The sequence below is a fragment of the Telopea speciosissima genome, chromosome 1, assembly GCF_018873765.1.
Source record: "Telopea speciosissima isolate NSW1024214 ecotype Mountain lineage chromosome 1, Tspe_v1, whole genome shotgun sequence".
Lineage (NCBI taxonomy): Eukaryota > Viridiplantae > Streptophyta > Magnoliopsida > Proteales > Proteaceae > Telopea > Telopea speciosissima.
In genome coordinates this window covers 59,748,151-59,774,021 of record NC_057916.1, presented here as the reverse complement: position 1 = coordinate 59,774,021, position 25,871 = coordinate 59,748,151, and the positions used below count along the sequence as shown (strand labels likewise).

Below are 25,871 nucleotides of genomic sequence, written 5' to 3'. Positions count from 1 at the left end.
TCTTAATGGAGTTCATCTATCGATTTCCTAAGTTATCTCATTAGTTTTTCTTTTTCTTTTTTTTTGTTTTTTTTTTTAACTATGGAATGTTACATATAGAAATAGAGACTGATTTGTTGGCATGGAATGTTACATACGGAAACAAAGATTGATTTTGTTGGCATGGAATGTTACATATGCCATCTCCTCATCTCTTGTTTTTTTTTTTAACCATGGAATATTATATCAAAATGGAGTTGTGTTTCATTGTAGTTCTGGGCTTAAAACAGAGACTGGTTTGTTCTTCTAATTAGTGGTTATCAATTTTAAATTTATTTATGATTTTTCTCCTCCTTTTTTTTTTTTTACCACATTAGTTATTTCTTAAATACGTTCTTCTAATTATTGGTTCTCCAATTTATAGATTAATTTGTTTCTCATATCAATGGCAAGAATTAGAAGTCTATTGGGTGTTCGTCGTCAAGCATGAATGGAGCGGGAGTTTGGTAGGTGGAGGGGGAGGGGGAGGAGGCCCCCATCTCTCCTATTGATAACCGCATACCGAAGGTGGCGCAATTACGTGCAAAATCATCTTGCTGAGCAGATTCCAGCCCCACCGACTGAAGGCATCATCAGGGTTGGAGATACCCATGAGAATCCCATCTTCATCTTAGCTGATGATGATATTCCTGTTATTGTTCTCTCATCTGATGATGAATCCAATAGTTAGTTTTAGTTCTAGTTCTATTGATTTTTCAATGATTTTTTTTGGGGGTTCGTAGTTCAGGTTCTATTGGTTTGAAGTGGTCATTTTTTTGGGTTCTACAATAGACATCAACATAATTTTTTAGGGATTCGGTATACCCCTTTTGGGATTGGTGTGTGATTTGTGTGATTACACTTTCATCAAAAAAAATAATAATAATAATAATTTTTTAGGATTTCAACATGGTTTGAGTCAATGTATTTTTTTTGGGGGTGACTTGAGTCCATGTATCAATGACAGTTGAAAATTTTGATGACGTTTAATGAATATTTACCTTTTGTTATGGTTGCTTAGCCATGTTCATGATTGGATCACTTTGTTGGATATACATTGAGAGTTTTTTAATATGCTCAAAAAGTCTTGTTAATCTTTAATATGGTAACAGTTTAATTTTGCTTCTTGTTAATGAATGAGATAGTGGTATAGAGCTAGTCTTTGTTAAAGGAAGGGTTCGGGTCGGGTAGGGGTTGGAGTGTCATTCTGGTTGGTAGAAGTTTTATGGAGTTATTTAGTGATTATTCACATAAAGAGAGATTAAAGGGCTATGGTACCAAGTACATTTGGATGTAATATTACATTTACAATTGGAGTTCTGTGTGTATGATTTCAGACACCATAAATTTGTCATCATTAATTAAAAATTTATAGATGTACCTACACTAATAGTGAATTTTATGTGGATATTCTAGTCATGTCTGCGATCAGTAGGAAATCCAATCTACAATGATTTAGCTGGGGCTATTTGATTTGGTTCATGTAGTTGGTGACCCACAATTCATTACCTCAAAAACTGGTAGGGTGAACTACCCATGATGAGCAGGCTACACAAAGGTTTCCTTTGCATTTGTGATGCAACAATACAACTCTCCAGGGTATTTCTCACCAATGTCTTACTCTATCTTTTGCTTTGGATGGATCAAATAAGCTAGGGACACCGACAAGATTTACCATATTCGTTAATCTCTCATTCTTCATATAGTACTCAGTTATTTATCTTGTTCTTTGCTAGACAGAGTCTTATGAAGAAAGCTGCTTTCTTCATGTCAGTTAGTAATCCACTGCTCCAAGCAGGGTTCAGGTTGGTTTCTTCATATACTACATTACTTTCTTCATGTATAGAACTCAACGGGAACTAAAATCAAAATAATGGACAAAGCTACAGTGATAAACTCTGTCCAAATCATTTTTTTTTAAGGGGGGAGGGGGAGGAGGTTTGATTCATATTCATGTGGGGGGTGCTAGCTCTGTACAATTCCTGATGGTGCCAACTCCAATCATTCTCTTTGTTCAAGAATCTGATTGACTCTAATTCTAGTTCTAGCATCGAGGGTGTGGCATCTACATACTTATCCCTATTCCTTCCATGCTAGTTTATTGAATACCTGAATCAGGTTACTAGTTCTTGAAACTGTTCTCTTGACATTTACTTCAAGTTTTAGTTTACATTCTTCAATTTCCTTTTCTAATTAGTACCTTAATAAATTGAAAATAGAAAAACCCTAAGCTTTAAACCCAAAAACCTGAAATCATGATTGGGAAAATTACCAGGAGTTGCCTGGTCTCAAAGTTTTCTTCCCCCCACTTGCGTCGAAGTTGAAAAATTATCCCAAGTTTTCTGAGCTTAAATTGATTAAATCAATTTTTATAATGGAAGATGCAAATAATTCAAAGAAGTGAGCTTATTTTAGTAGAAATAAGCCTCGAGTTAGGTTCTATACATGTTGGGCCTTTGGTCCAAAGTGTCAAATCTTGATATGATATGACCGATATGTGTCGAGATTGGCCATGTTGATACAATACAGAACTGATACACAAAAATATTTATGTACAGAACTATATCGAACCGATACACTCAATACACAGACTGCCAAAACCCAAAAATCTCAGTTTATGAAAGAAAACTTCTTCGTACTCTGATTTTTTTGCGCAACCCTTAGCGGATACAATTCAGTAAAAAAAAAATACAAATAAAATGCAAATAAATCCAAATGAATGCTAACTTATATTTTTTAAGTATTCGTAGGAATTCGAAAGTAAACTTGACAACTGTATTGTGACTATGACAAATAAAATGTAATTGACAAATTACATTTTTTTTCTTTTGGTTACTAAACTGTGGTTCTTTTTTTTTTTTTTTTTGAGGAAGGGTATGTGTAAGTATGAATAAAAAAACATAAAACTAGATGTTCTGGCATGGAGCAAGTATCAACCTTGCTTCCTTAATCGTCAGCTAATCACTCTTTTGTCAACACTTGGTGTGAGAGATCATATTTTTCTAGAAAACTAAAAACATGTTGTAAAAGAACTGGATGCTATTTTAACTGATTCATTGAGGGCACAAGAAACACTTGAGCTGATGTCTCCAGGTGAAAGCAGTAATGTTCTCAAGGAAATGTTGATGTGTGGTTATGAGCCTCATGCTGAACCATTCCTTTTGGTGATTTGTCAAGCCAAACCTTGTTCCATGCTTTTTTAATCAAGATTGACCTTCTGTCTACCAGCCATTAAGTCCTTTTCCCGATTCCAAGGCTTCCATGGGTGCTTTCTCACCCAGTCTTCTTTCTCTAGTTGTTAAATGCATAGTCATACCTGGCTGAGTAAAAAAAATGAAAACCATATAGTATTTCAGTACCCAAGAAATAGATCAAAACAAATAGGATGTCTATTCAAGGATGTTAACAATAATGGAAGCAATAACTTTCCTTTGAGGTGGCACTGTTGTCATCCACTCATCAATTTCCTAAGGTGATTTGGTTACTTCTAGAAATTCATCATCACCAGGCATAGATATACCTATCAAAATTACAAAATTTTATTTAATATCATTACAACACCCATTTTCATATCTTGAGAAGCATGACCCTGTTTCACATGCTAAAGACTGAAGATAAATAAAAAGTTTAAGTCAATGACATCAAAGAACGAGGAATACACAGTTATACAATTACTTCTCTAATGAATAAAAAAACACCCAAGTCAATGACATCGAAGAATGAGGATAAATTATTCTTCTACAATATGGCTAACCCTCCAATAGGATGCCTCTGTTCTCCATCAAAGAAAGATGGAAAAAAAAAGGTTTCTTACTTTTGATGTATTGATTTACTCTCTTCTACATTTCTTCTTCGTCTTCTTCTTTTTCTTTTGAAAACAGAAACAATCTTCCAGTTCAGTGTCCGGCTGATACAAAGAGAACAAAAAAAAAATGAGTACTTTCATTCAAGGGGAGCTCCATCTCTATCAAAATCTAGAAAAGATGATTAACAATGTACTACCATTCAACCAAGTAGTGGATCATAGTACTCTTATTCAATACTTGGAGGTTCTGCAACACAAACAATTGATTGTTATGCTACTAAGATAAATATATATATATATATATATATATATATATATATATATATATATATATATATATATATATATATAAACAAAACATGTTAACCGAAAAAAATGTATTACCATTCAAATATAATTGCATCGGCGGACACAATTGTTGCCTATTGGTATCTCCAGTAAGCACATTCACCTATAAAAGATATTATATAAATAAGATACACTCTACACTTAATAAACAACAACATTCAATTATGAAATCAATTTCAATCAAAACACACCATTACCATAGGACATCTCGTGACATTGTGCCTTGTACTATTGCAAAATGAACAATGGTAAACCCTTCTTTCGAGTTTTGACCTAAAACGAGATGTCCTTTGTCTCCCTCGGTTAATAGAAGGTTGTAATGGATCAGATATACATTGACCCCCTTGTAGAACAAAATTGCCAGTCAAATTGCTAACGGTTGCTTGCAATCTCAACACCTCTTGTAGACCATCACTCAGCACTCCATGAGCAACATTATACCTCTCTTGAGATAGAGATCCTTCACTTGCTAACTGGTGGGCAATGTCATGAAGAATCCACATAAGTTGTTGGGGTTGTCGTTCAGATGAGCCTTCGCCAAGTCCAGACTCAATATAACGGGCACCTTTGGTCCATCTAAGCATAATATAACGATGAGGAATTTGGGATTTGTCCATTATCACATGAATCTTAAGGATATGCTTGCAAAGCATCCCTTTCTGCTCAAACATCTTACAGTCATAAATAGTGATTTCATCCTCTTGGTTGTCCAACACATAGTTCACATGTATCTCTCGATCCCCATCCCTTGAACAAACCTTGTACCTCTTAACTGTGATTTCATCATCGCATTGACTTGCCTCAAGACCAAAACATGCAAACCACTCTACTGAGAAAACCTTAAACACCTTTTTCGTATAAACATTACTTGCTTGATACTCGATTTTATGACCTGTCGAACAAGATGGGGTTGAGGTGATGCAAGTGACATCTGCCTTGGCTTCTTTATTTTGTCGTTTTTTAATAGTCTCTTCATATTGTGTTACAAATTCATTGATGGGGGTTGATGGTGTAAAGAAGCCCTTGAAGTAGTTATTGATTGACTCTCCTCTTTGTGTCATACTCATACCAGCAAAAAAGATGTCAATATAATAACAAGGCACCCAATGTTGGCATTTCTAAATTGCTTCTTAAGCCACTTATGATGCTCCAAATTATATTTTCGTATCATATTATCCCACATCTCCTCAAACTCAAGGGGTGTCTTAGAATCATTAATATAACTTCTATACACTACCTCCAAGTCCGGATATCTCTTGTACAATGGCTTCATGTGATTGATCCTATGCTTCTCCAAATGCTATCCACAAAGCCGATGGACAGTCAATGGAAAGACTTGCTTAATTGCTTTCATTATTCCCGGGTCTTCATTTGTCAAGATCGCCTTCGGGTAGATATTATGCATAGCTTGAAGTCATGTTTTAAATAACCATATAAAAGATTCTTTCGTTTCACCAACTATTAGGCCACAACCAAACAACGTAGACTGCATGTGGTGATTAACACCAGTGAAAGGAGCAAATGGGAACTTATACTTATTTTTTTTTGTAAGTTGTGTCAAATACAATTACGTCACCAAAATTCTTATACTGTTCCCGAGCACAACTATCCACCCAAAAAATCCCTATTAACTGTTGGTCTTCATTAACACGGACTGCATAAAAGAATCCTGCATCTAAGGCCCTTTTATTGTCCAAGTAGTTGATTGCTTGTTGACAATCAACCCCTACATAATGCCTTCTCTCGGACCTCAACAGATTCCTCTATAAATCATCACGTACACCAGCATGTTGCGTTCCACCAGCAAATTCTCTTAGAATTGTCACTATTTGGGATTGTCTTAACCCGCACTTACGGAGCCGTTTTATAAGTTCAATTGTACCTCTATCATTTTTCTTGTGTGATCTAAGTCTAAATGACTCATTCTTATCCATTAATGGGTGGTTGTGCTCTTTTTCATACATATCCACTGCCCACACCCCATTATTGAACTTGATCCTCATTAAAGCTTTACAATTAGTTTTCTTTACTGCACGAGGCTTGTAATCCATTCGCCTCTTTTTGTCATTTGAAGATTTTTCACCTTGATTTGAACATACATAGTATCTTGCTATGACATGATTATCAACTCTTGAGTGCAAAGTCCTATATTTCCGGATTAAAAAACCAATCTCGTTTGCATATTTGTTATAATGGTTATATGCTTTATCATCAACCTGGAATTGCATACCAACAAAAGGCTCCAAATCATTAATGATACTTCTCACTTGTGAACTGTTTTCATCCCCATCCAAACCCAAATCCTCCAAGCCTTCTTCCTCATTAAACTCATCAACTAAATCATTCTCAGAAGATATGTTGTAAGAGTCACTCTCATCACTTTGGAAATAATTGTTTTCTTCATCTTCCATACTAGTATTACCATTATGACTATCGTTTTCTTCTTGACTTGAGGTGCTATCACCATCCATCTCATCATTAAATACATCACTAGAATCAATTTCATTTTGATCCATTATATTGTTTTCACCCTTAATAAATGCATTATATAAACCTTCTAACCAATCAGTGTCCATTTCAACACTACAAAGTACCTATCCTGCAATGTGAATGTTACCATTTGTAAAAACATGAAGAGAATAACATATTTTCAGGAAAAAAAAATGTTGAACTACTAAGTTTCACAATAGAAACTCCTTATTTTCAATGCAGTTTAAACTAATATATTCTAATTAACAACAGAATAAGAACTATAAGGTTAACTACAAATCAAAAACTACAACAACTAAGCTATAAATATTCAAATAAAACAATTTCAGGAAATGAACTATATTTCTAACCTGAATTTCATTATGGAAAAAAGAAGAAAAAAAAAAACTATGGCCTCATTGACATGAAAAACAAGAATTTAAATCATGGAAACGAGTGCTTCTATTTCTGTATTGTTTCCTTCTGTTGGGTTTTGTCAAGTTTGCTTCGATGCAGCAAGAGTTGCAGTCTTAGATGGGCTACTTACCTAATATCATCATCCAAAATGTCCATATAAACCAACAAAGATTGTCCTAGTGCAACCACCTACAGAACATAGTGGGTTTTTATCAAAGGATTTAGGAAGATTAAGGCAAGCCCATATCAAATGGTGCATGTTGCCACCGATATCTTGCTCAATGATGTGGAGATCTGCAAAAGGTAGAAGAGCACTGAAGAGACCCGGAGCAGACTCCGAGGGGGGACTCTCTGATGCCAAAGTCAGTCCGGTAAAACAGTAAGTAGAGGAAGTATGAAAGAGTCAAAGTCAGTAATGGTGAGATGCCTTACCTGGGTCCCTTCGCCTACTATTTATAGTAGGGGAGTCCTCCAAGGCGGTTGGACTTCCATAGTTCACTGTCACTGGGAGTCTCCCGAGGTTGCGTCAAAGTGGGACTGTTCCTCCCCCTTTATGAGCAATCTTCAGAAGATAGGGGTTATCCGTCGGTTAGTTGCATAGGGGTTAGGGTCCCCTTACCTTGTACGACAAGATAGTGATGTCATCGTCGTTATCTGTTTCGTTGCCGATTGTGTCAGTGTCCACGTGTCCTCACGTCATTGGTCGGGGTCTGTTTGCCCCTATTAGTGCATAAAGAAGATGAAAAATTCTCTACAATGGCACGCTTTGGATGGTGAAAAAAAGAGACTTATTTAAATGTTTAAACATGTTTTTTAAGAGGATGTCTTCTTTGTATCTTTGAGGATCAGATCTTCTTAATCTTATCTGAAAGAACTGGTCAACTTACCATATGCTACATCTCATTGTCTAGACAATGAAACGCTAGGGGATTGAAAATTTACATAACCCAAACGAAGAGGGGATTGAAACTCCAACAAGAAAGATGAAGAATGGAAAGGAGATCCTTTATGCAGAGATGGTAATATGGAACCGTAGAACTAGGGGTGTCAATCGATCGGGCTCGGTCGGGCCTAGCCGGGCCTCACCAATTGTGCAGGCTGCACCGTGTTCGACCATTTAAGTATTCGGTCCGGGCCATGTCAGGCTCGATCGGGGTTCGGTCGGTGTCGGTCTTTAATTAGGTACTAAAATCGGGCTTTAATCGGGTCTTAACCGGGTTGTGGGCTTGTTTAACTCTTCATCGGGCCTTACCCGGGTCTTAATCGGGCCTTTATAGAATTAAATTCCTACTTGAAAAAATAAAGAGAAAAGAAATGGGTTTCCACCAAAACACATTCAAGACCTAAATCCAAACCCAATTTTTCAAACCATAATCTTTTCCTGAACTTATGTTTATTAGTTTCTACCAAAAAAAAGAAAGAACTTATGTTTATTAGTTTTTATTTACTGATTTGTTTCTTTTTGTAATTATAATTAACTCAAATTTATGAAGTGCTTATGCTTATCAGCTCAATCATCATTGACGGTACTGGGTTCGTCCTACTATTTGTTTTTTCTTTGGAGCAAGAACACCCCCAGCCCTTTTTGTATATGTCTAGTTCTGATTCTATGAAATGAGAAGCTTAATGGAGAAGAATATAAACATTTTTCTGAGTTAAGGAAACCCATCAATTGAATTGCTCATTAATTTGGGCTTAATGGGCTAATCATTTTAAGGAGTTAAATAGGAAAAGAGAGAGGGTTATTAGGTGGGCTAAATGGATTAATGGAGGGTGGTTTGCTTAAAGGGTCGGGCTAGGTCGGACTGTAGCTAGGCGGGCTAGGTCGGGCTTGAAAACGGTCGGTCCGGTCAGACGCCCGAAGGGCTAGGACCCCACACCGGGACCGCCCTATTATTAAACCTGTTGGGCTAATCGATTCGGTCCGGGTCGGGCTTTAACTGGGCAGGCTTGATTGGGCCTGTCGAGCCGGGCCTGGAATTGACACCCCTACATAGAACAGATAATAGGAATGACTGTGAAACCACAAAATAGGGTTTATGAGCAAATTCCAAGAACAACTGAATAAATTATAGAAAAAGAATAAGAAAACTAATACAATCAGAAGATCTCTAACAAGAATGTTGAAAGAGACAATGAAATGCAAGGTATGAATAGGAAAAATAATCAAAATGAGTAAAGAAAAAAAAAAAACTCATTAAGTTAGCGAATCTCATCGTAGGGCGAGAGAGATTCGCAGCAGGGTCTCACCGGTAGACCGAGAGAGATTCGTAGAAAATGGTTCTAGTTCGCGGCATAGACCGGCAAGGCGAGAGAGGTTCACAGCAGGGTCTCTCCGATGGGTACTCCGGCAGAGGAGTGGCTCGTCGCACTGCAGATCCTTACGCTCATAACGACAACGTCTCTTGCAAATCCAATGCCATTAGGGTTTTCAGATTGGTGAAGCAGAGAAAGGGTAAGGGATTTGGGGGATTGTGTGTGAAAAAGATGTTGAATGCTTGGTGAAGCAGCGGAAGGGAAAGGGATTTGGGGGATCGTGTTTGAAAGAGATAAAAAGTTCACCGGCTATGTGGGTAAAGAACAGGTAATGAGCTTTAATAAAATGAATGTTCCAGATTAGATGATGGTAGTTCAACGGCTCCGATTAATGGAGTACTGCTAACATTACTTTATAATGGCAGTGCTCAAGCGCTGCTATCGCTCGCCCTTTTCCTTTCTATTTGATGTATTTGGGTTGGCACCCCTTCTTTTTTTGGTCACACGATGGGTTTCAACTATCAAGAGCTTTTCTTAGTTTTGTGTTTGTACGAGGAATTTTGATTTTTGAGGACTCCAGTAAAAAAGGTGGCCAAGTCGTGAGATATTGTTCTTGGTTCATGTTGGCGTAACTCGGTCTGTTTCTGCATTCGTTACGGGAAAGCTTTTCAAATCCTGCTACCGAAACTTCTGAAAGATCACCCAGAGCTTTGCAGGGGTTAACTCCATTGAGGCTTACGAGAAATGGATCCTGGACGATTTATACTGCAGCAAGGATGGGATAATAACAGCGTAATTGCGGTTTCCTTTAATCACCTATACCGGGATCATATACAAGAAATTAGGGTTCATGTGTTTGTCCATTTTTATTGGCATCTCAGCCTAAAAGGACAATGACAGAAAGCTGTGGGAACAGTGAGATTATGGAATGGATTTGCCTACCCCTACCATGATTATTAGTTTCTGACTTCACTTATTCTCTTGAATCACAGGCTTCGGAGGGGTATGGTCCACTGCATGAGCCAGACTATCGGTGAGTGCTGACTGAGGCTTCTCATGGCACCGGTATTGTAGTTGCTATTCGGTGATGCATATACTTAAAATGTTAGCTTAATCAACGTTAATATTAGCCATTTTGGTAGGTATTCCATTGTGTATACAGTAGCTCTGTTCCTCAGATCTCTTGTATTCCTTTCCCCACTCTCTGTCAACTTTTCTATTAGCTGTTGAAATATTTGTTATTGATGAGTGGCCGTTTGGTCTATTTTTTTTATTTTTTATCGTTGTTGTGCTAAACATTTATTACATCACAGTGTTTTTGTTTTCCCTTCTACTTAAATGTTTTTGGCAGGGTTGGTGGTTCATATGATGATAGGAGATTTCTGGATGAGGGATTATCAAGGGACAGTATCTATCCAAGGGACTCCTTCCATCGGGACTTTCTTGAGAGGGATAATTATCCACCTCCACCATCTGTTGTTGGTGCTTGGCCTCAACAAAGAAGTTTTGATGAAAAGTATGCACTTATTAGGGAACCTAGGCGACTTGAGAATCCATATATTGATGGTTTCCATGAGATGGATGGTTTTCGTGAAGCTGCTAAGTATCGTGAGATTGATAGATTTCAGGGAGATAACAAGTTTCGGGATGGTTACCATGGTGTTGACAGCTATCGCAATGTAGATAGTTACCATGATTATGGGTTTGATAGGCCTGCCAGGTTTGGAAGACGGGATCGTGATGAATTTGCAGCTGATGATTATGATTATAGACTTCGTATTTCCCATAAAAGCAGGGAGGATAGCCATGAAAAGGGTCGGTATAGTTATGACTCTGATTATGACAGAGGTAGTAGGAGAAAGAGCAGTTGGAGGAAGCGAAACTCTCGTGATCGTGACCATGAAATGCGGAGTCGCGAAAGAGACCAGAGTCCACATAGGAGGCATGAGCGATCTCGATCTCAAGGGCATGATGATCAACTTAGATCAAGATCAAGGTCACCTCAAAGTCACATCCATGGTCGAAGTCATCGGGAGGACAGCTATGATGACAATCAGCATGAGAGGGGTGAAAAACATAGGGATCGTGATGACAAGCGACTCCTTGATCATTCATCGGTGGTATGCTTAACATGTGATCATGTAGGCTTGAATTATTGTAAGGGGAGATTTCTGTCAGTCCCCTAAACTTAACCTATATTTACCCAAACTTCCCCATGAACACTTCTTTTTTGGTTCCCCACTAAAGAAGCTTTCACCTCTCCTTCGCCCCTGACATTTTAAAATACCCATATTACCCCTCAATGGCACATTTTACTATTTTTCACTTCACTTTTCAATCTACCTCCTAAGTACGTTTTGAGATGACCTAACTACATAGTGCATAATTGTTAATGATATATTATCCTTCTAATGCCAATTTGACGTTCACATGGACACCATCAATCATATATTCCCTAAATTTTCTCACCGAATTAGTTGACTAATTAAAGCATCAAATTATTTTAGTATGTACTTGGGCTAAAATCTAAATTAATGCATAGATAGAAAATGTGCTATAAAATTGGTCAATCCACATCACATACATTAAATACCACATCTTGTTGGATTGAGGATGGCAATATGGATATAAGAAAGAAATATAAACATTAAAGAGATAATGTAGCATTAATAATTATTAATTATGTAATACGTAGTTATCATATTTATATGTATTTAGGAGGTAGATTTGAAGGTCAAGTTGAAAATAGTGAAAATATTCCATTAAGGAGTAATGTGGGAATTTTAAAAAGCCAGGGGAGAATGAGAGGTGAAAGTTTCTTTAGTAGGGGAATCAAAGAAGTGTTTTCTAGAGGATTTTGGATAAAAATAGGTTAGGTTTAGGAGACTGACAGAAATTTCCCCCTTATTGTACTTGGACCCCTTGTAGCTTAAAGGGTTGAGTTGGATTGCCCTTTTTTTTTTTTTTTGTCTTTTATTGTAGGCTCCATCAGCTACTGTTGTAGTGAAGGGTTTGTCGCAGAAGACAACTGAAGAGGATTTATATCAGATTCTTGTATGCTTCTACATAAATTTCATCTTCCATATCGCTTTACTTGGGTTTATTTCATATTTGGTTTGTTGTCATTTATGCTCAATTGCTATTCTTGTCAGGCCGAGTGGAGACCCATCAGTCATGTGCGTGTAATTAAAGAGAGGAATTCTGGCATCTCACGTGGATTTGCTTTTATTGATTTCCCTTCTGTGGTACTGCAATTTGTGACTCCGTCTTTGAAAAAACAATAATGTTTTATTCATTTGTGCAATATTTATTGTTTGGTGGTGTTCTTTAAGTTGTAAATTAAAAGGCTAATTCTTCTGCACAGGAAGAGGCGTGTAAGATGATGGATGGAATTGGAGATGATGGTCTGGTCGTGGATGGCAGGAAGCTCTTTTTTGAGTATAGGTACTTGAACTTGCAGAGAACTAGAGAAGCACTAGTTTTTGCAGTGATGTTACCAAGACTTTATAGGCAGGGTTCATGTTCTTTATTGATTGATTAACTTACTAAAATAAAGCTCGACACTTGTTTTACTGGTTTGATATTGGCTTCTTTATGTCTAGTATCAACCCTGGGGCCATATGAAAAGGGAAAGGGTCAACTCCTATTACTTTCTAGTTTTTTCTTCCTTTTGCCTTACCCAACCGTAGAAATATCTTTATTTATCAGATTTGGGGTTCAACTTGTCTGTGTTACATTCAGGTGAACTCTGCTTCTTGTTATTTTCTCTCTCTGTCGTCCATTGAATGTTTCTTATTGGACATTCAAAGAACTGGTCCATAACTTAAGTGACCAGCCAAGCTGATCCATTTTTCATTCAGTTACTGCTGTTTTAGGATTTAGTTGGAATAATTGATGCCATTCTTTTTCCCCTGTTTTACTACTGATAAGGTCAACCAGAAACACTTCTTGTGCATAGCTCATCATATGAAGTATGTCTACCTGGAATTATCTCTTTTTTTTGACATTGATTAGTGGTTTGTGCTACAGTAGCAAGCCGACAACTGGAGCAGGTGGACCTCCTTATGGACAGGATAATGCAGTGAAATCACGAAGCCACAAAATTGCACCCCCATCTGATTGGATGTGCACTATTTGTGGCTGTGTAAATTTTGCACGGCGGACTTCCTGTTTCCAGGTTTATTTCCAGCTTCCTCATACTGTAATGAGTTTCTGTCTTATTTTTTTAATGCTTCGAAAATCCAGGTCCCTTTTGCAATACCTTAGCTCATTTGTGTTGGATATCTGAGATGCAGAAATAACTGAAATTGGCCAACTTCTTTTGTGTCAAGTAAAAGAAAGCCGTCTATCTTTCTGGTGTAGCTTTGGAGGCTATCACGCCAAGACCAATTCTGGAAGAGAATATTATCCGGATCTAAAATAAAATGCCTGTGATGGTGATGAAAATGAATGATGAGATGATGAGGATGATGGTGATGATGATAATTGAAGATGAAGATAGATAGGTGGCAGCCTAGAGTCCCCCTAGTTGCCCAAACATAGGAGTCCCACATAGGCACACTTGATTCTCACAAATAAGTTCTCAAAGAGAGGATTTTCACAAAGTTCTGGATGCTGTAAAATTTGATGGGTGCCTTAAAGAGCAGCCAGGATTTGCATTATATAGAGGTGGAAGTCTTGAGTACAGAAAAATAACATTAAAGAAACTCTTAGAATTCCTAACCTCTTTGGAATTCCCCAAACATAGATAACAATTCCTAGACATGGAAATCTGTCCCCAAGATATTGAAAACTGTTCCTAAGACATTGAAAACTACAATCAGGTTATTGAAAACTGATAATGGGAAGGTACTTAATGCTGCCTTGGAATATGAAAAGATACAAAAAGAATCTGCTGGCCCGAATTTTGAATGCTCCAGGAGCCCACAATTGGGGTGAGATCGACTGGATCTGAACCAGGCCTGGCTAGGCGATGGGTCTGGTCTTGGACTTGGGGTGGCCTCCCTTTCTAGAGTACTTCTTGGAGAAGTACTGATCATTCCTTTTTGAGGGGCCGGCTGCTGGATCAGATGGATGCTCTGCATCACCTTCTCATTAGCTTGGTATATAGTTCCATGCTCTTATCCCAAATCAGTGTTGGTTACTTGGTTTATTTTATTTCAGGTGTTCCCCTCTTAGTTTTTTTATGAGTGAGCATCAGGGGAGTGATTAGAGAGCAATAAGGAAAATAAGCATCAGCTCATTAGTAATTGGTAATTGTTGAGTGAATGGAGTGAACAGACTTGTGTTGTAATCCTTGTAATGATAGAGATTGCAGTGCATAGCTTTGATTTGATATTGAGCTGTTTTTATATCGTGGCTCTTGTAGCTAGACAGTTTAGATTTTACTGTTGTCCTACTTTTGTTGATTTGATTTGCTGATTGATCTTTTGAAGTGGGAATTTGCTCCATGCTCCAACTGAAGAATAATTGGTATATAAGCTACATCACAATTATCAAAGCTTATGCATTTGCTATTTTGATTGATTTTGTCGTTCTTGATGCATCTTTTTTTTTTTTTTAATGAACTAGATATGTCTTTATTGAGCCTATACTTTTTTGTAATATTTTGAACATTCTGTATAGGTGTAAAGTTATCTGAATTTTTGCTATATATGAATGAAACTTTATACTGTTGCCGATTGGATTTTCCCATGTTGAGGTATTTTATGTTTGATTGTCTTGCAAATGCAGTGTAACGAGCCGAGGACTGATGATGCTCCAGAAGCAGGTGTAGCGTCATCTAATCCCACAGAACTTGGAAGAAAAGGATCGGAGGCAGGTAGTCCATAAGTCCATTGTCCCAATATGAAAGCAATATGTCTTCCTCTGTAATCTGAATTTCTAAATGTCTGCTTGACAAGATTAATGTCTTGAAAATGCATCCAAATAGTGTAGTGTAGTTATAACCTAAATATCAGAAGGGAATGATGGAAAATCAAAAGATGTGTAATGGATATCCGAAGAGTGGGATGGTCCAGAGATGCCAATAGAGGAACATAGAGTGCCCGGTGCCATTTCAATGTTTGACTAAAACTAAATAATTTGATACTCCTCCAGGTCCAACTCATGTTCTGGTTGTTCGTGGGCTGGATGAAAATGCTGATGAAGAAATACTTCGGTACGAGTTCTCCAAACACGCTCCAATCAAGGTATTAAATGTTTTTTGGTTGTTTGACTGATGTACCTTGCTTATTATGAGATCTTGCAGTACTTACCAAGTTGTATCCACAGGATCTTCGTCTTGTCAGGGACAAATTTACTCATGTTTCTAGGGGATTTGCATTTGTCCATTTCCATTCGGTAGGTCTCTTAACTGTCTGCTCTTTGACCTAAATGAGGTAGCTCACCCCATGTAGTTGGGAGATTCTTTGTTGATTGCCGTTGAGTTGCATCTATTTCATGCCCTTATTTAGTTTCTTGCCTGTTAGGTAGAGGGTTGGAATAAGGCTTCATTGATTGCACTCGAGTTCCATCTGTTTCACTTCCTTATATTAGTTTCTCGTCTGTTAGGTGGAGGATGCTACCAAAGCTTTAGAAGCAACAAATGGAACAACCCTTGAAAAGTATGGTCAAATCTTACGTGTGGCATATGCAAAAAGCATACATGGACCAGGGTTTGGCGCATCTGGGGCTTCACAGTCCAGCAGCCTTGCTGCTGCTGCTGCAATTGAGGCAGCAACATTTGCACAACAGGTTCTTTTCCCCTCCTCCATATTAAGTTCTTTAAGTTTCATTTATGTCTAGAGCATCCAAGGTTCTTTCAGTACTTTAGGTTCAAATTTTAAGTGGCTTATTTGCTCATTCCTTACTGGTGACCCAAGTTTCTTTGTATATGTTTATGCCTGGACTATTTTCTAAGTTTTATTTGTCCTTGGCTGTAAACTCCAGAAACTGAGTGTTGAAGACTCAAAACAGTACCAATAGACAAGATCTGTAATCAAAGAAATAGTTCAGATTAGGGAGATTTCAGATAACACAAAATCAGATGGTCAGAATAGGTTCAAACTAAATTCAAGTTTATCAAATCAGTAGTAGAACAGTTGCTGAGAATTACAGATCAATCTAATGGGCAGATCTGAAATTAGGGAGTAATCCTAGCTGAACCATGAAAAGGGTATATCAGTAATTTGTCAAATCAGATCAACAAATAAACAGTGGGATATTAGTGATACAAACGAAGGGTTCAACTCACTTTCCCATCTATATGTCGAAAGGTACAATTCTTTATCAAGCCTCCTCGCATTGCGGATCTGTTCAATCAGCTAGGAGGAGCACGGTACTTTTCGAAGTGAGATCTTCGGTCAGGCTACTATCAGGTCCGAATCGCTGAGGGCGACGAGGCAAAGACTACTTGTGTCACCCAATATGGGTGCCTTTGACTTTCTGGTGAAAAGGTTATATAATTGCTTTTCCGGGGGGAAGGAGAAAGCAGTACCAATTGTGGGAACATCAGCTTATGCTGGAACAGCGGTGAAGAAAGCAGCATCTCCGCCACCATATCCATATTTAATCCCCCCGACCCTCTTTTTTACCTCTTAGCAGGGGTGAAAACTGCATCATCACTAGCGACAGAGTCATTACCACCAGCTTCCAATCAACTAGTTACGGATCGGTAAGGGTTTGTTAAGAGCTTGTCTTAGCAGAGCCCCAAACTAGGAACAACTGCTGATGTGGAGATGTCAGAACATGGAACTGTTGTAGAGACCGCATCTCAGCACAAAGACAAATCACCTGCGTCTGGTCGTGAGGCTCTGTAAGACCAGGCGCGCGCCCAGCAAGAAGACCAAAACTCAACAGGGGTGCCAGAGGTAAATCAGCTCGACCACCGGGAGAGAGTGGTCTACGATCAGCCTTTTACCATGACATTGAGATCTAGACGTCCCCCTCCTTTACACGCTTCTCAATGCGATTCGATCTGGACCTTGATGGACATGCCGACTAACACTGGAACCAGGATTTAAATCTCAGCATAAAACAAATTACTAAAACCAGAAACCGATTTAACAGTAGTTCTGTTTACGACAAAAGACAGAATATGAATCTCAAATAACTACAGATCAGCAGGTCAGAATTGCACCAAACTGGAATCGAGTCTCTAATTAGGGTAGATGAACACGATCAAAATATGGAATGATTCTAATGGTTGGATTGCCCTACTCAGAATCCATGCAAAAAAAGTCTTGCATATGAATTCCAAGTTAAAGTAGGAAGTGCAGGAAATTCCGAAACAGTACTTGTTAATGGATGAAGGATTATGGAAGAATAAAAATAAACAGAAATTAAACACCTGGGCTTCACACCGCAAGGTGGTTCGATTGGATCAAAGTAACACCAATCTCAACCTTGATCACACACAAGGGGGCCTTGATTGAACACAAGGGATTCTTCACCAATGGAGAAGGGGAGCAGCAATAGCTTTTCAATTTTCCATTAATTAAAATTCGTGTATAATGTTAGGCCCCCTAACAAACTTATATGGAAAACTCCAAAACAGACTCCTACACTAAAAAGGAAAGGTCTAACCCATTTCTTAACTAATAAGGTAACCTAAATTGACTAGGTAACTGATTCAAAACAGGACTGGACTTGAAGAATCCTAATCCAGCCTGACGAAAAGTCTAAAACACTTAATAACAATTAAAATAAAGAAATAAAGACACTTAACTAAGTAATCCCGTATGCCTGGCCTCTAGGCCCTCTACCCACATTATAGGCCCATTAAAGTGGCCCATTACAATGAAAACCCATTGGACTAAAGGCCCAACGTGTATAGAACCCAATCCATGGCTTATTTCTAATAAAATAAGACAATTTAGGTGATTTAACTGCATCACTGAGGCAACAAAGTTGCCTTGAATTTGTAATTGTGCTTGGCTTTATTTCGACTACATGGAGAAAAATGTCTCCACGGTTAGTTGATCAACCGGTGTGTGCTCACACACTTGTTCCTTTCAACTTTGTCTGTATCAATTCCTTGTTTTCATCCTAGTGCTGTCTTTTCAAATAGATAAACACATTTATCCTAGACTTCACATTCTTATTTTTACTTTTACATTGGTTAGCACCCCCTGTGGGACATGCTTAGTACGACTACCAAGATCAAAACATAATCTTAATTTCCTTTGTTTCCCCTTCCAGTATGATGCAGTTGGATGGGCACCTAAAGAATATAATCCAGATGATAAACAATCCACCGGTGGGCAGGAGCAAGGAAACAGTGATGCAGGTCAAAAGGATGGCTCAGCCCCCCAAACTGGATTTGTATGGGATGAAGGATCTGGTTATTATTATGATGCCGCATCCGGGTTCTACTATGATGGGAATACAGGTCAGTGTCTTGTTTAATTGTATTTATGGAGTAGTTTTCAGCTCAAACCATCATGCTTTGACTCTGGTTTCTCATCTTCAGTCTCATAGATATAATAGTTGTAGCTATAGTTGCTATCTTCTTAAGTGGCTGGAATTTCACTTTCTTCAAGAGTATCTTAATACTAGAAATTACACAATGGAAAATGTTGATTTGGTAAGAGTAATTTGAAGTTATTGGTACCAAGACTGCTGTGCTGATCCATGAATGTATTCTTCAGAACAGTTCAACCTTAAACCATGGTTTTGGTCGTCAATTGAAGAAGACATTGAAGTGGCCATCACATAGAGAAGAGTAGAGCTCAGGAAAAGATTGGAAATCGGATATGTTTTGCATTCTGTTTTTATATCAAATAGTCTCACTTGGTTGTATCTCTCTTCAATTTTAGCTGGCAAGTAGTGTAGAAGTTGCTGAGATGGTTTTTGAGAGGGGGTTGTGATACAGATTCGGGGTTCCAAAATCCTGTTTGGATCGCTTATGGGCCCACCCGAATAATAGACCACTCCCAACAATCATGTGAATGGCAAATTTGTAATTAAGGGAAGTCAATTTAACAAAAAAAACAAAATCAGCAAGTGGAATAGCATAGCATGTATGATGGGGGAAATGCTTTGAAGATAAACGAAACAAAGCTAAAAATGAATAAAAGGTTAAGGTGGGGGTATTATTGGAAATGGGGGGTTAAAAACTTAAAAGGTTGGAGTAAATCGTGGAAGGAGAATAACGAGGTTGTCTTCAACCTCTATAGAGCGACATGGCGGAAAGATCAGAAACCTTCAAAGAGTGGATCTCCTCCAAGAGTACTCTGATGAAGCCGATACTGATGGACAATCTCTATCTGCTCCAGCCCTTTGAAATCCAGATGATAGTCCAGCGAGAACAATACTCAGACCACCAGATAAAATTTCTGAAGTGCTCCAGGCGGTAGAACATAGGTAAGTTCCTATCTCGGTTAGACATTCTACTACAGAATGAATATTGGGGCTTGGGGATCTAGGGTTTAAATAGCCCAAGGAGGAGAAGCTTATTCCAGTTTTGAAAAGAGAAAGAATAGAGATCGAAGAAGGGGATTCAGTTATGTAGGGGGTCAAGTTTTGTTTAGGCTGTCTCTCTCTCTCTCTCTCTCTCTATATATATATATATATATAGAGAGAGAGAGAGAGAGAGAGAGAGAGAGAGAGAGAGAGAGAGAGAGAGAGAGAGAGAACCTAAACAAAACTTGACTCTAACATGGAATTTAAAGCTGAACTAAAATCCTAAATCAAACTCTACCACTAATTAGCCTATTAAAACTAGAGAGAGAGAGCCTAAACAAAACTTGACTCTAACATAGATTTCAAAACTGAAATAAAATCCTAAATCAAACTCTACCACTAATTAGCCTATTAAAACTAAAATAGGAAATTACAAGATAAATCCAAATATAACTCTAATTAAATGACTAAATAAAATACCCTACTGAACCCAAAACCCAATTGGACTCGGTTCATCTCCGTCTGGATTCCCATACAGGTTCGGGCCGATCCATGGAAGTGCTCCTGCGTCAGGTTGTGTTGTTGTTAGCACTAGCTTCTTTAGTGTATGGGGGGGGGGGGTTAGGTGGGTTGTTTAGGTTTTGTTGAAGGTCATGGGGATCTGTTTTAAGGGTGAATCATGCTCAACTCAGCCTCAATGTTCAGAAACTTGTCTTGACTTGGTGTCTTGACCAGGTCGAGACGACCAAGATCTCGAGATCTTAGTGAGTTATTGTAAATTTTTTTTTTGGGTATGATGTTTAGGTGGGAAAATGGCCATAGGTTGGCTCCGAAACTTTAAGGGAAGCTTGCTTTAGGCTTTATAAACATTTAAATCTTCAAATTGTAAAAAAAAGCACCCTATTTGGTGTTTTGGATTTGCACCCCTGGTTGGTTGTAAACGTCGAACCCTTAATGTAATATTGTCTATTCTACACATTGAGTACTATGAGACATTATTGGCAGTAAATGTAGAACCCTTAATTTCGTCACCGTGAGGTCTTAGATAGGCCTACGATGTCTAACATATATAAAATCTACCCCATGCAACAAATATTTGTCATATTTTTGTTTTTTCAAAAAATAGTTTTTGGGAATAGTAACTTTACCTGAAATAATTGAATGTAGCCAAATCTTCCACAGTAAGCAACAATGATCTCTTCGTAGTGATGTGGAAACCCCCAGTTGTATTGAGTGATGATGCGGCAAAATTTAAAGATTTAAGCTTTTCTCCCCTTCTCTAGGTCCAAAACCACAAAACTGTCAAGTTTTCTTTAAATTTCAAAGAATGGGTCAAGTTGCTGCCTATTTATAAGGTGGTTTGTACCATTTTGGCGAGATTTCGGTCGAGTTTCTTGAAACAATGTCGATTTGAGATTTCATAAGAGATCTCGTCTTGAACAGCTCAAGATTCTCGAGTTTTTTGAGATCTCACCGAGATCTCGGCGAGTTTTAGAACTACGCTCAGCCTTATCCCAACTAAAAAGGGTTGGCTACATGGATCCTATTTCTTCAATCAGCTCTATTCAAAGCCATACAAGATTCCAGTCCTAAGCTATACATGTCTTTCCTCACCATTTCTCCTATGGTCATTTTAGGCCTACCTCTAGCTCTTTTAGCTCCTTCAATTTGAAATAAATCACGTCTCGTATTGGAGCATCTGAAGGCCTCTGCTACAAACGTCCATACCATCTGTGATGAGTTTCTCGCAATTTATCATAAATAGGGGGCCCGGGTTTGCTCTAACTTGTCCATTCTTTATTTTATCTTTTTAGTTTTATCATTGATCCACCACAACATCCTCATTTCAGCCACCTTAAGTTTGTTTAAATGTGTTTTCTTTACCGCACAACATTCAGCCCCATACATTATTGCTGGTCGTATAATTGTTTTATAAAATTCAGCCCCACCAGAGGAGAGAGTCGTTAGAAGAAAGAGACGCGAGACTTAGAACCCCTCCAGCAGTCCAGCAACTATTGGCCTCCTTTGTCGGCTCCGGCAATTTCTCCTAGCTCTAGCGAGTTCTCCCAGCAGGTAAGTAATTGTTTATTTATTTTTTATTTGGTAGTTCTTCTTTTTCTTCAGTTTTCCTTCTTAGTCTTCTTCTCCAAGTCCTCCAGCGAGAGACAAAGAGAGAGAGAGAGAGAGAGAGAGAGTCATCTTCTTCACTTCCGTTGACTCCTCTTCTCTTTTTTTTTTTTTTTTTAATACGTAACACAGGCCAAGGTGGCAAGGCCATTCTCAGTCTCTCACAGTCGACACACACGCAGAGAGAGACAGAGAGGGAGAGAGTCGACACTCGACAGAGGGGTTTTTTTTTCCTTCTTTTTTCTTCTTCTTGCCTTGCAGAGTTGCAGGCTTCACTACAATTCCCTCTCTTCTTTCATTCTGCTTCTTCTTTTCTGGTTTCTCCTTTTATCCATCCCCTGTTCTGGTTCACAACAGTTCCCTACGGTTGTGACTTGTGAACTAAGCTCGCTCATTCCTTCGTAATACACATGCACTCGGTGACCTGAACCCCAGAATCTTAAGCTGTAATACTAATACCTCTCTTGCTGTGAGTTGGAGCTTTGCAAACAAAGCTGATTTCCTCTCTACCGCCACCTGCAATTTCTGGGACTTTTCTTTAAGTTGTTAGTTGCTATTTCTGGTGACTACCACTTGGAATCAACAGGACCTGGGGTTGAGAACCTGGTCCCAAAGTTGCAGAATCATCATATTTCTAACAAAGGAGAAAACTCCTCCAAATTGCCGCTGTTTTCCTCCTCTTGTAGCAGCTTGAGCCATTGAAGATTCTATTTGATTGCAGCACTGGCACTCTGTAAACAGGTTAGCCTATCATTTGAGTTTTCAACTTTATTATCAGCAAGACTATTGCTATCAATTATTTGAGCTAATCCATGGTTTCATAATTCATAGACACTAATGGATATTACACTTCCATGAATTAAACCATAGATTAGTAGTACACTTTCATGTTGATTTTTTATGTTATAGGCCTTATAGGATATATATGATAGCATACTACATGACATTAAAAATAGAGAAAATAAAAAATAAAACATGGTCGACATGATTGGTGGGCGACATATTGATATATCGATTAGACACCCCTCCACCGACTTGGATCGCCGTGACGACGTGACAACTATGCTCCAGCTACATCCCTCCATTTAATCCACCCTATTCAAATTCTATGTATAACATCATCCTCTATTTCCTTCTTTATTCATGATTGAACCTAGGTATCTAAAGTTACCACAAAGTGATAACTCCCTATCTTCAGTTTTCACTATTCCGTTCTCAGTCCTATTGTTACTGAAGTTACACAACATATCCTCTGTTTTAGTTCCACTTATCTTAAGACCTTTTGACTCCAAGATTGATCTCCATAAATCCAACTTTGCATTTATCTCAACATTTGTTTCATCCACCAAAACAATATCATAAATAAATAGACGAATAGTAACTAGAACAATAAAAAGAGAGTATAATAAATGTCCCTTGCTAAACCAAGGACTCCAGGCCCCTGTTGATGGCGATTCAGAATTGTTGAGAGCACTTCCAGGGAATCGATGATGAGGAGAAAGAGTGCCTACACTGACTTTGTGGATGGAGAGAGGGATCTCAGAGATATCTCAGTGAGAGCACCTCCAGCCAGGTAATCAGGGATGGCGTGGGAAAGCACCTCCAGCCCGATCTGAGAACCGTTGAGAAGAGCAGAGTCTAGCGGGGACAGCCGAAGCAGATCAGAGCAGATCTGTAAGCATGCTAAATAGCACTCAGGAACCGAGGCCCCCAAACCCCCAACGGTAGGACGAGAGGTTAGATGGGGTCCTTTTTGCAGCTATCGCTGCAGCTCCAGGAGTTCAGATTTTTGTGTTCCCTCCCTGCCTGCGATTGCTCTGGCTCTAGCACTGGTCTTGGGTTTTATTGTAATAGGTTTAATTTATAAGCCCATAAAGTTAGGATAAAGTGAGTATATGGGATTAGTAGCTAAGTGTTTGGGTTAAATTAAAATGCTTAATAGCGAGATAGAGTACTGTTTTGAGTTTATTTACTTTATTGAGTGTGTGAGACTGTGAGTGGGATTAGGAGTCCTTTTAAGAATCAAATTAGAAATTTTAGGTCTTTATATATGTAATACACCCCCCACATCAATTAGAGATGATTTGAGTAAAGAATATGAGCTTTTAAAGAATTTTGATGCTGTTGAGCAGTGCATATGGGATTGGTATCCCATGCATGATTTTTTTCTCTTTTCTTATGTTCTCTTCTCCTCTCTTCTTCCTCCTAAGAAGATCGATCTCATCCTTCTTCCCTCCCCATCCATCGATCTGATTTCTTCCCTTAACAATTGAGTTACTCCCTTTATCTTAGATCTAATTACATATTTGATCATTGGGCCTGCATGCATTTGAGATCCATAATATGGATTTTAGATTGCATTAATATTGGCCCTTATGTGGTCCACAATTGAAGGGGCCTTGAGCTGGGTTTGTAGAATTATGCACCAAGATGCCCAGATCCAAAACCTGATGATCTAGCCCTACATATGTTACAAATTTCAATGGTTTCTCTTTTGTACCCTTATATGTTATTATTGTCTCACTTCTACCCCTTTATGTTTTATATCTGTACAACAACAACCATAACCTTATCCCAACTAAATGGGGTTGGCTACATGGATCCGATAGAGGCTATGGCAGTAAAAGAAATAAGAGAAGTAAAAGAAGTAAGAGGAAGAAGAATAGAAAATAAGTGAAGGAAAAAGTCAAAGCAGTTGTCAAAGCAGCATCTCAAGCTTCGTGAGAGCCACTTGAGGTGGTATGGTCATGTCCAACGGAGACCTTTGGATGCACCGGTAAGGAAGAGTGACTAGATTCAGTTTGATGGGCTCAAGGAGGTAGGGGCAGGCCTAAAATGACTATTGTCGGCTTAGCCTCTATAAGCCGACATTTATATTTATAAGATAACATACCTGGAAAATATGACCTGAGATATATATACAAGAACAACAACTGAGCATTATCCCAACTAAATGGGTCGGCTACATGGATCCTTACTCTCCAATCAGCTCTATTTGAGCAAAGTTCAAAAACTCGGGTCTCGGAGCCATCTCGCCCAGCAAAAAACCGAGTTGGCCGAGATCTCGGAGAGTTTGTGCATTTTTTTTTTTCCCGACTCGGAAGCCCATCTCGGTGGGTTTTAGACCTCTTTTGGGTCTGGAAATCGGTATACAGCCTATTTTAGGCCATTTAAACACAATGACATTATTAGATTTTGCAAAAACAAAGTCCAAATAGGAGTTTCAGTTAGTGAGAAAGCAGGACAGACACATACTTATTCTAGAAACCAAGACAAACAGTCTTATTTATGCCTAATATCATTTAAGTAAATAAGCAAATACCCCCCTATTTGAATCCAATAAAAATAGTTAAAAAATCAAATTCCAAAAGGAAAAAAAGTCAACCCCCCAGTTCAAGAACAAAACTGGATTTTCGGCGGTAGGTGCAATTTTCAACTTTCTAATGCTGGGGTTTTTCTCAAATCTAAAAATTCCATAAATCTTAATATGGTAAAACATTGCTAAAAATCAAAAGTGTGGTAAAATATTCATTTGTTTTGATGTCCAAAAATATATTTTCATTCGAGCGATTTTGACATTCGCAAGACACGAATTAAGTTTGATCGTACATAACTCTTTCAATATAAATCAGATTTTAGCAATCTTGGACTTGTTGGAAAGCTATGCAAGATTGCTAAAATCTGATTTATATTGAAAGAGTTATGTACCGGTCAAACTTAATTTGGTGTGCGCGAATGCTGTCAAAATCGCTCTGAATGAAAATAATTTTTTTAACAAAAAACAAATGAATATTTTACCGCACTTTTGGTTTTTAGCAATGTTTTACCATAATAAGATTTATGGAATTTTTAGATTTGAGAAAACCCCCAGCATTAGATAGTTGAAAATTACACCTATAGCCGAAAATCTAGTTTTTGTTCTTGAATTGGGTGGTTGACTGTTTTTTCCTTTTGGAATTTGATTTTTTAACTATTTTTATTGGATTCAAATGGGAGGGTATTTGCTTATTTATGAATAATATCTTAAGTAAATGAAATACAAATACAA

General features: G+C 38.2%; 3 protein-coding genes across 5 annotated transcripts in view; 1 reads left to right on the top strand and 2 right to left on the bottom strand.

The window, feature by feature from the left end:
* Positions 1-4,050: 4,050 nt before the first annotated feature.
* On the bottom strand, positions 4,051-5,232 carry LOC122651999 (protein FAR1-RELATED SEQUENCE 12-like). Its single transcript, XM_043845618.1, has 3 exons — positions 4,369-5,232; positions 4,208-4,274; positions 4,051-4,070 (listed from the first exon to the last, which is right to left on the bottom strand). Exons 1-3 carry the CDS (start codon positions 5,230-5,232, stop codon positions 4,051-4,053), a joined length of 951 nt encoding a protein of 316 aa, XP_043701553.1.
* A 702-nt stretch (positions 5,233-5,934) lies between these two features.
* On the bottom strand, positions 5,935-6,747 carry LOC122651991 (protein FAR1-RELATED SEQUENCE 5-like). The gene has a single exon (XM_043845606.1). The coding sequence runs from the start codon at positions 6,745-6,747 to the stop codon at positions 5,935-5,937; it is 813 nt and encodes a 270-aa protein (XP_043701541.1).
* A 3,115-nt stretch (positions 6,748-9,862) lies between these two features.
* The window catches only part of LOC122669169 (SUPPRESSOR OF ABI3-5-like), a 28,754-nt gene continuing 12,745 nt past the window's right edge, over positions 9,863-25,871 (top strand). Inside the window, exons 1-12 of one of the 3 annotated variants that reach the window (XM_043865868.1) lie at positions 9,863-10,105; positions 10,306-10,346; positions 10,665-11,433; positions 12,296-12,367; positions 12,466-12,558; positions 12,678-12,757; positions 13,346-13,490; positions 15,047-15,134; positions 15,413-15,504; positions 15,587-15,655; positions 15,866-16,048; positions 18,494-18,683. In XM_043865868.1, the coding sequence (XP_043721803.1) occupies positions 10,058-10,105; positions 10,306-10,346; positions 10,665-11,433; positions 12,296-12,367; positions 12,466-12,558; positions 12,678-12,757; positions 13,346-13,490; positions 15,047-15,134; positions 15,413-15,504; positions 15,587-15,655; positions 15,866-16,048; positions 18,494-18,683 (1,870 nt within the window). In that variant the 5' untranslated portion in view covers positions 9,863-10,057. Of the gene's footprint in view, positions 10,106-10,305; positions 10,347-10,664; positions 11,434-12,295; positions 12,368-12,465; positions 12,559-12,677; positions 12,758-13,342; positions 13,491-15,046; positions 15,135-15,412; positions 15,505-15,586; positions 15,656-15,865; positions 16,049-18,493; positions 18,684-25,871 lie in introns of all 3 variants that reach the window. The other 2 variants (XM_043865858.1, XM_043865876.1) reach the window with 2 other exon arrangements.

Bases quoted from the DNA above. Each gene is read 5' to 3' on its own strand.
- LOC122651999 (XM_043845618.1), bottom strand. From the start codon at position 5,232: ATGACACAAAGAGGAGAGTCAATCAATAACTACTTCAAGGGCTTCTTT. The intron at 4,275-4,368 runs GTAATGGTGTGT...TATCTTTTATAG, and splicing joins ATGTCACGAGATGTCCTATG to GTGAATGTGCTTACTGGAGA. The intron at 4,071-4,207 runs GTAATACATTTT...TTTGTGTTGCAG, and splicing joins GATGCAATTATATTTGAATG to AACCTCCAAGTATTGAATAA.
- LOC122651991 (XM_043845606.1), bottom strand. From the start codon at position 6,747: ATGGACACTGATTGGTTAGAAGGTTTATATAATGCATTTATTAAGGGT.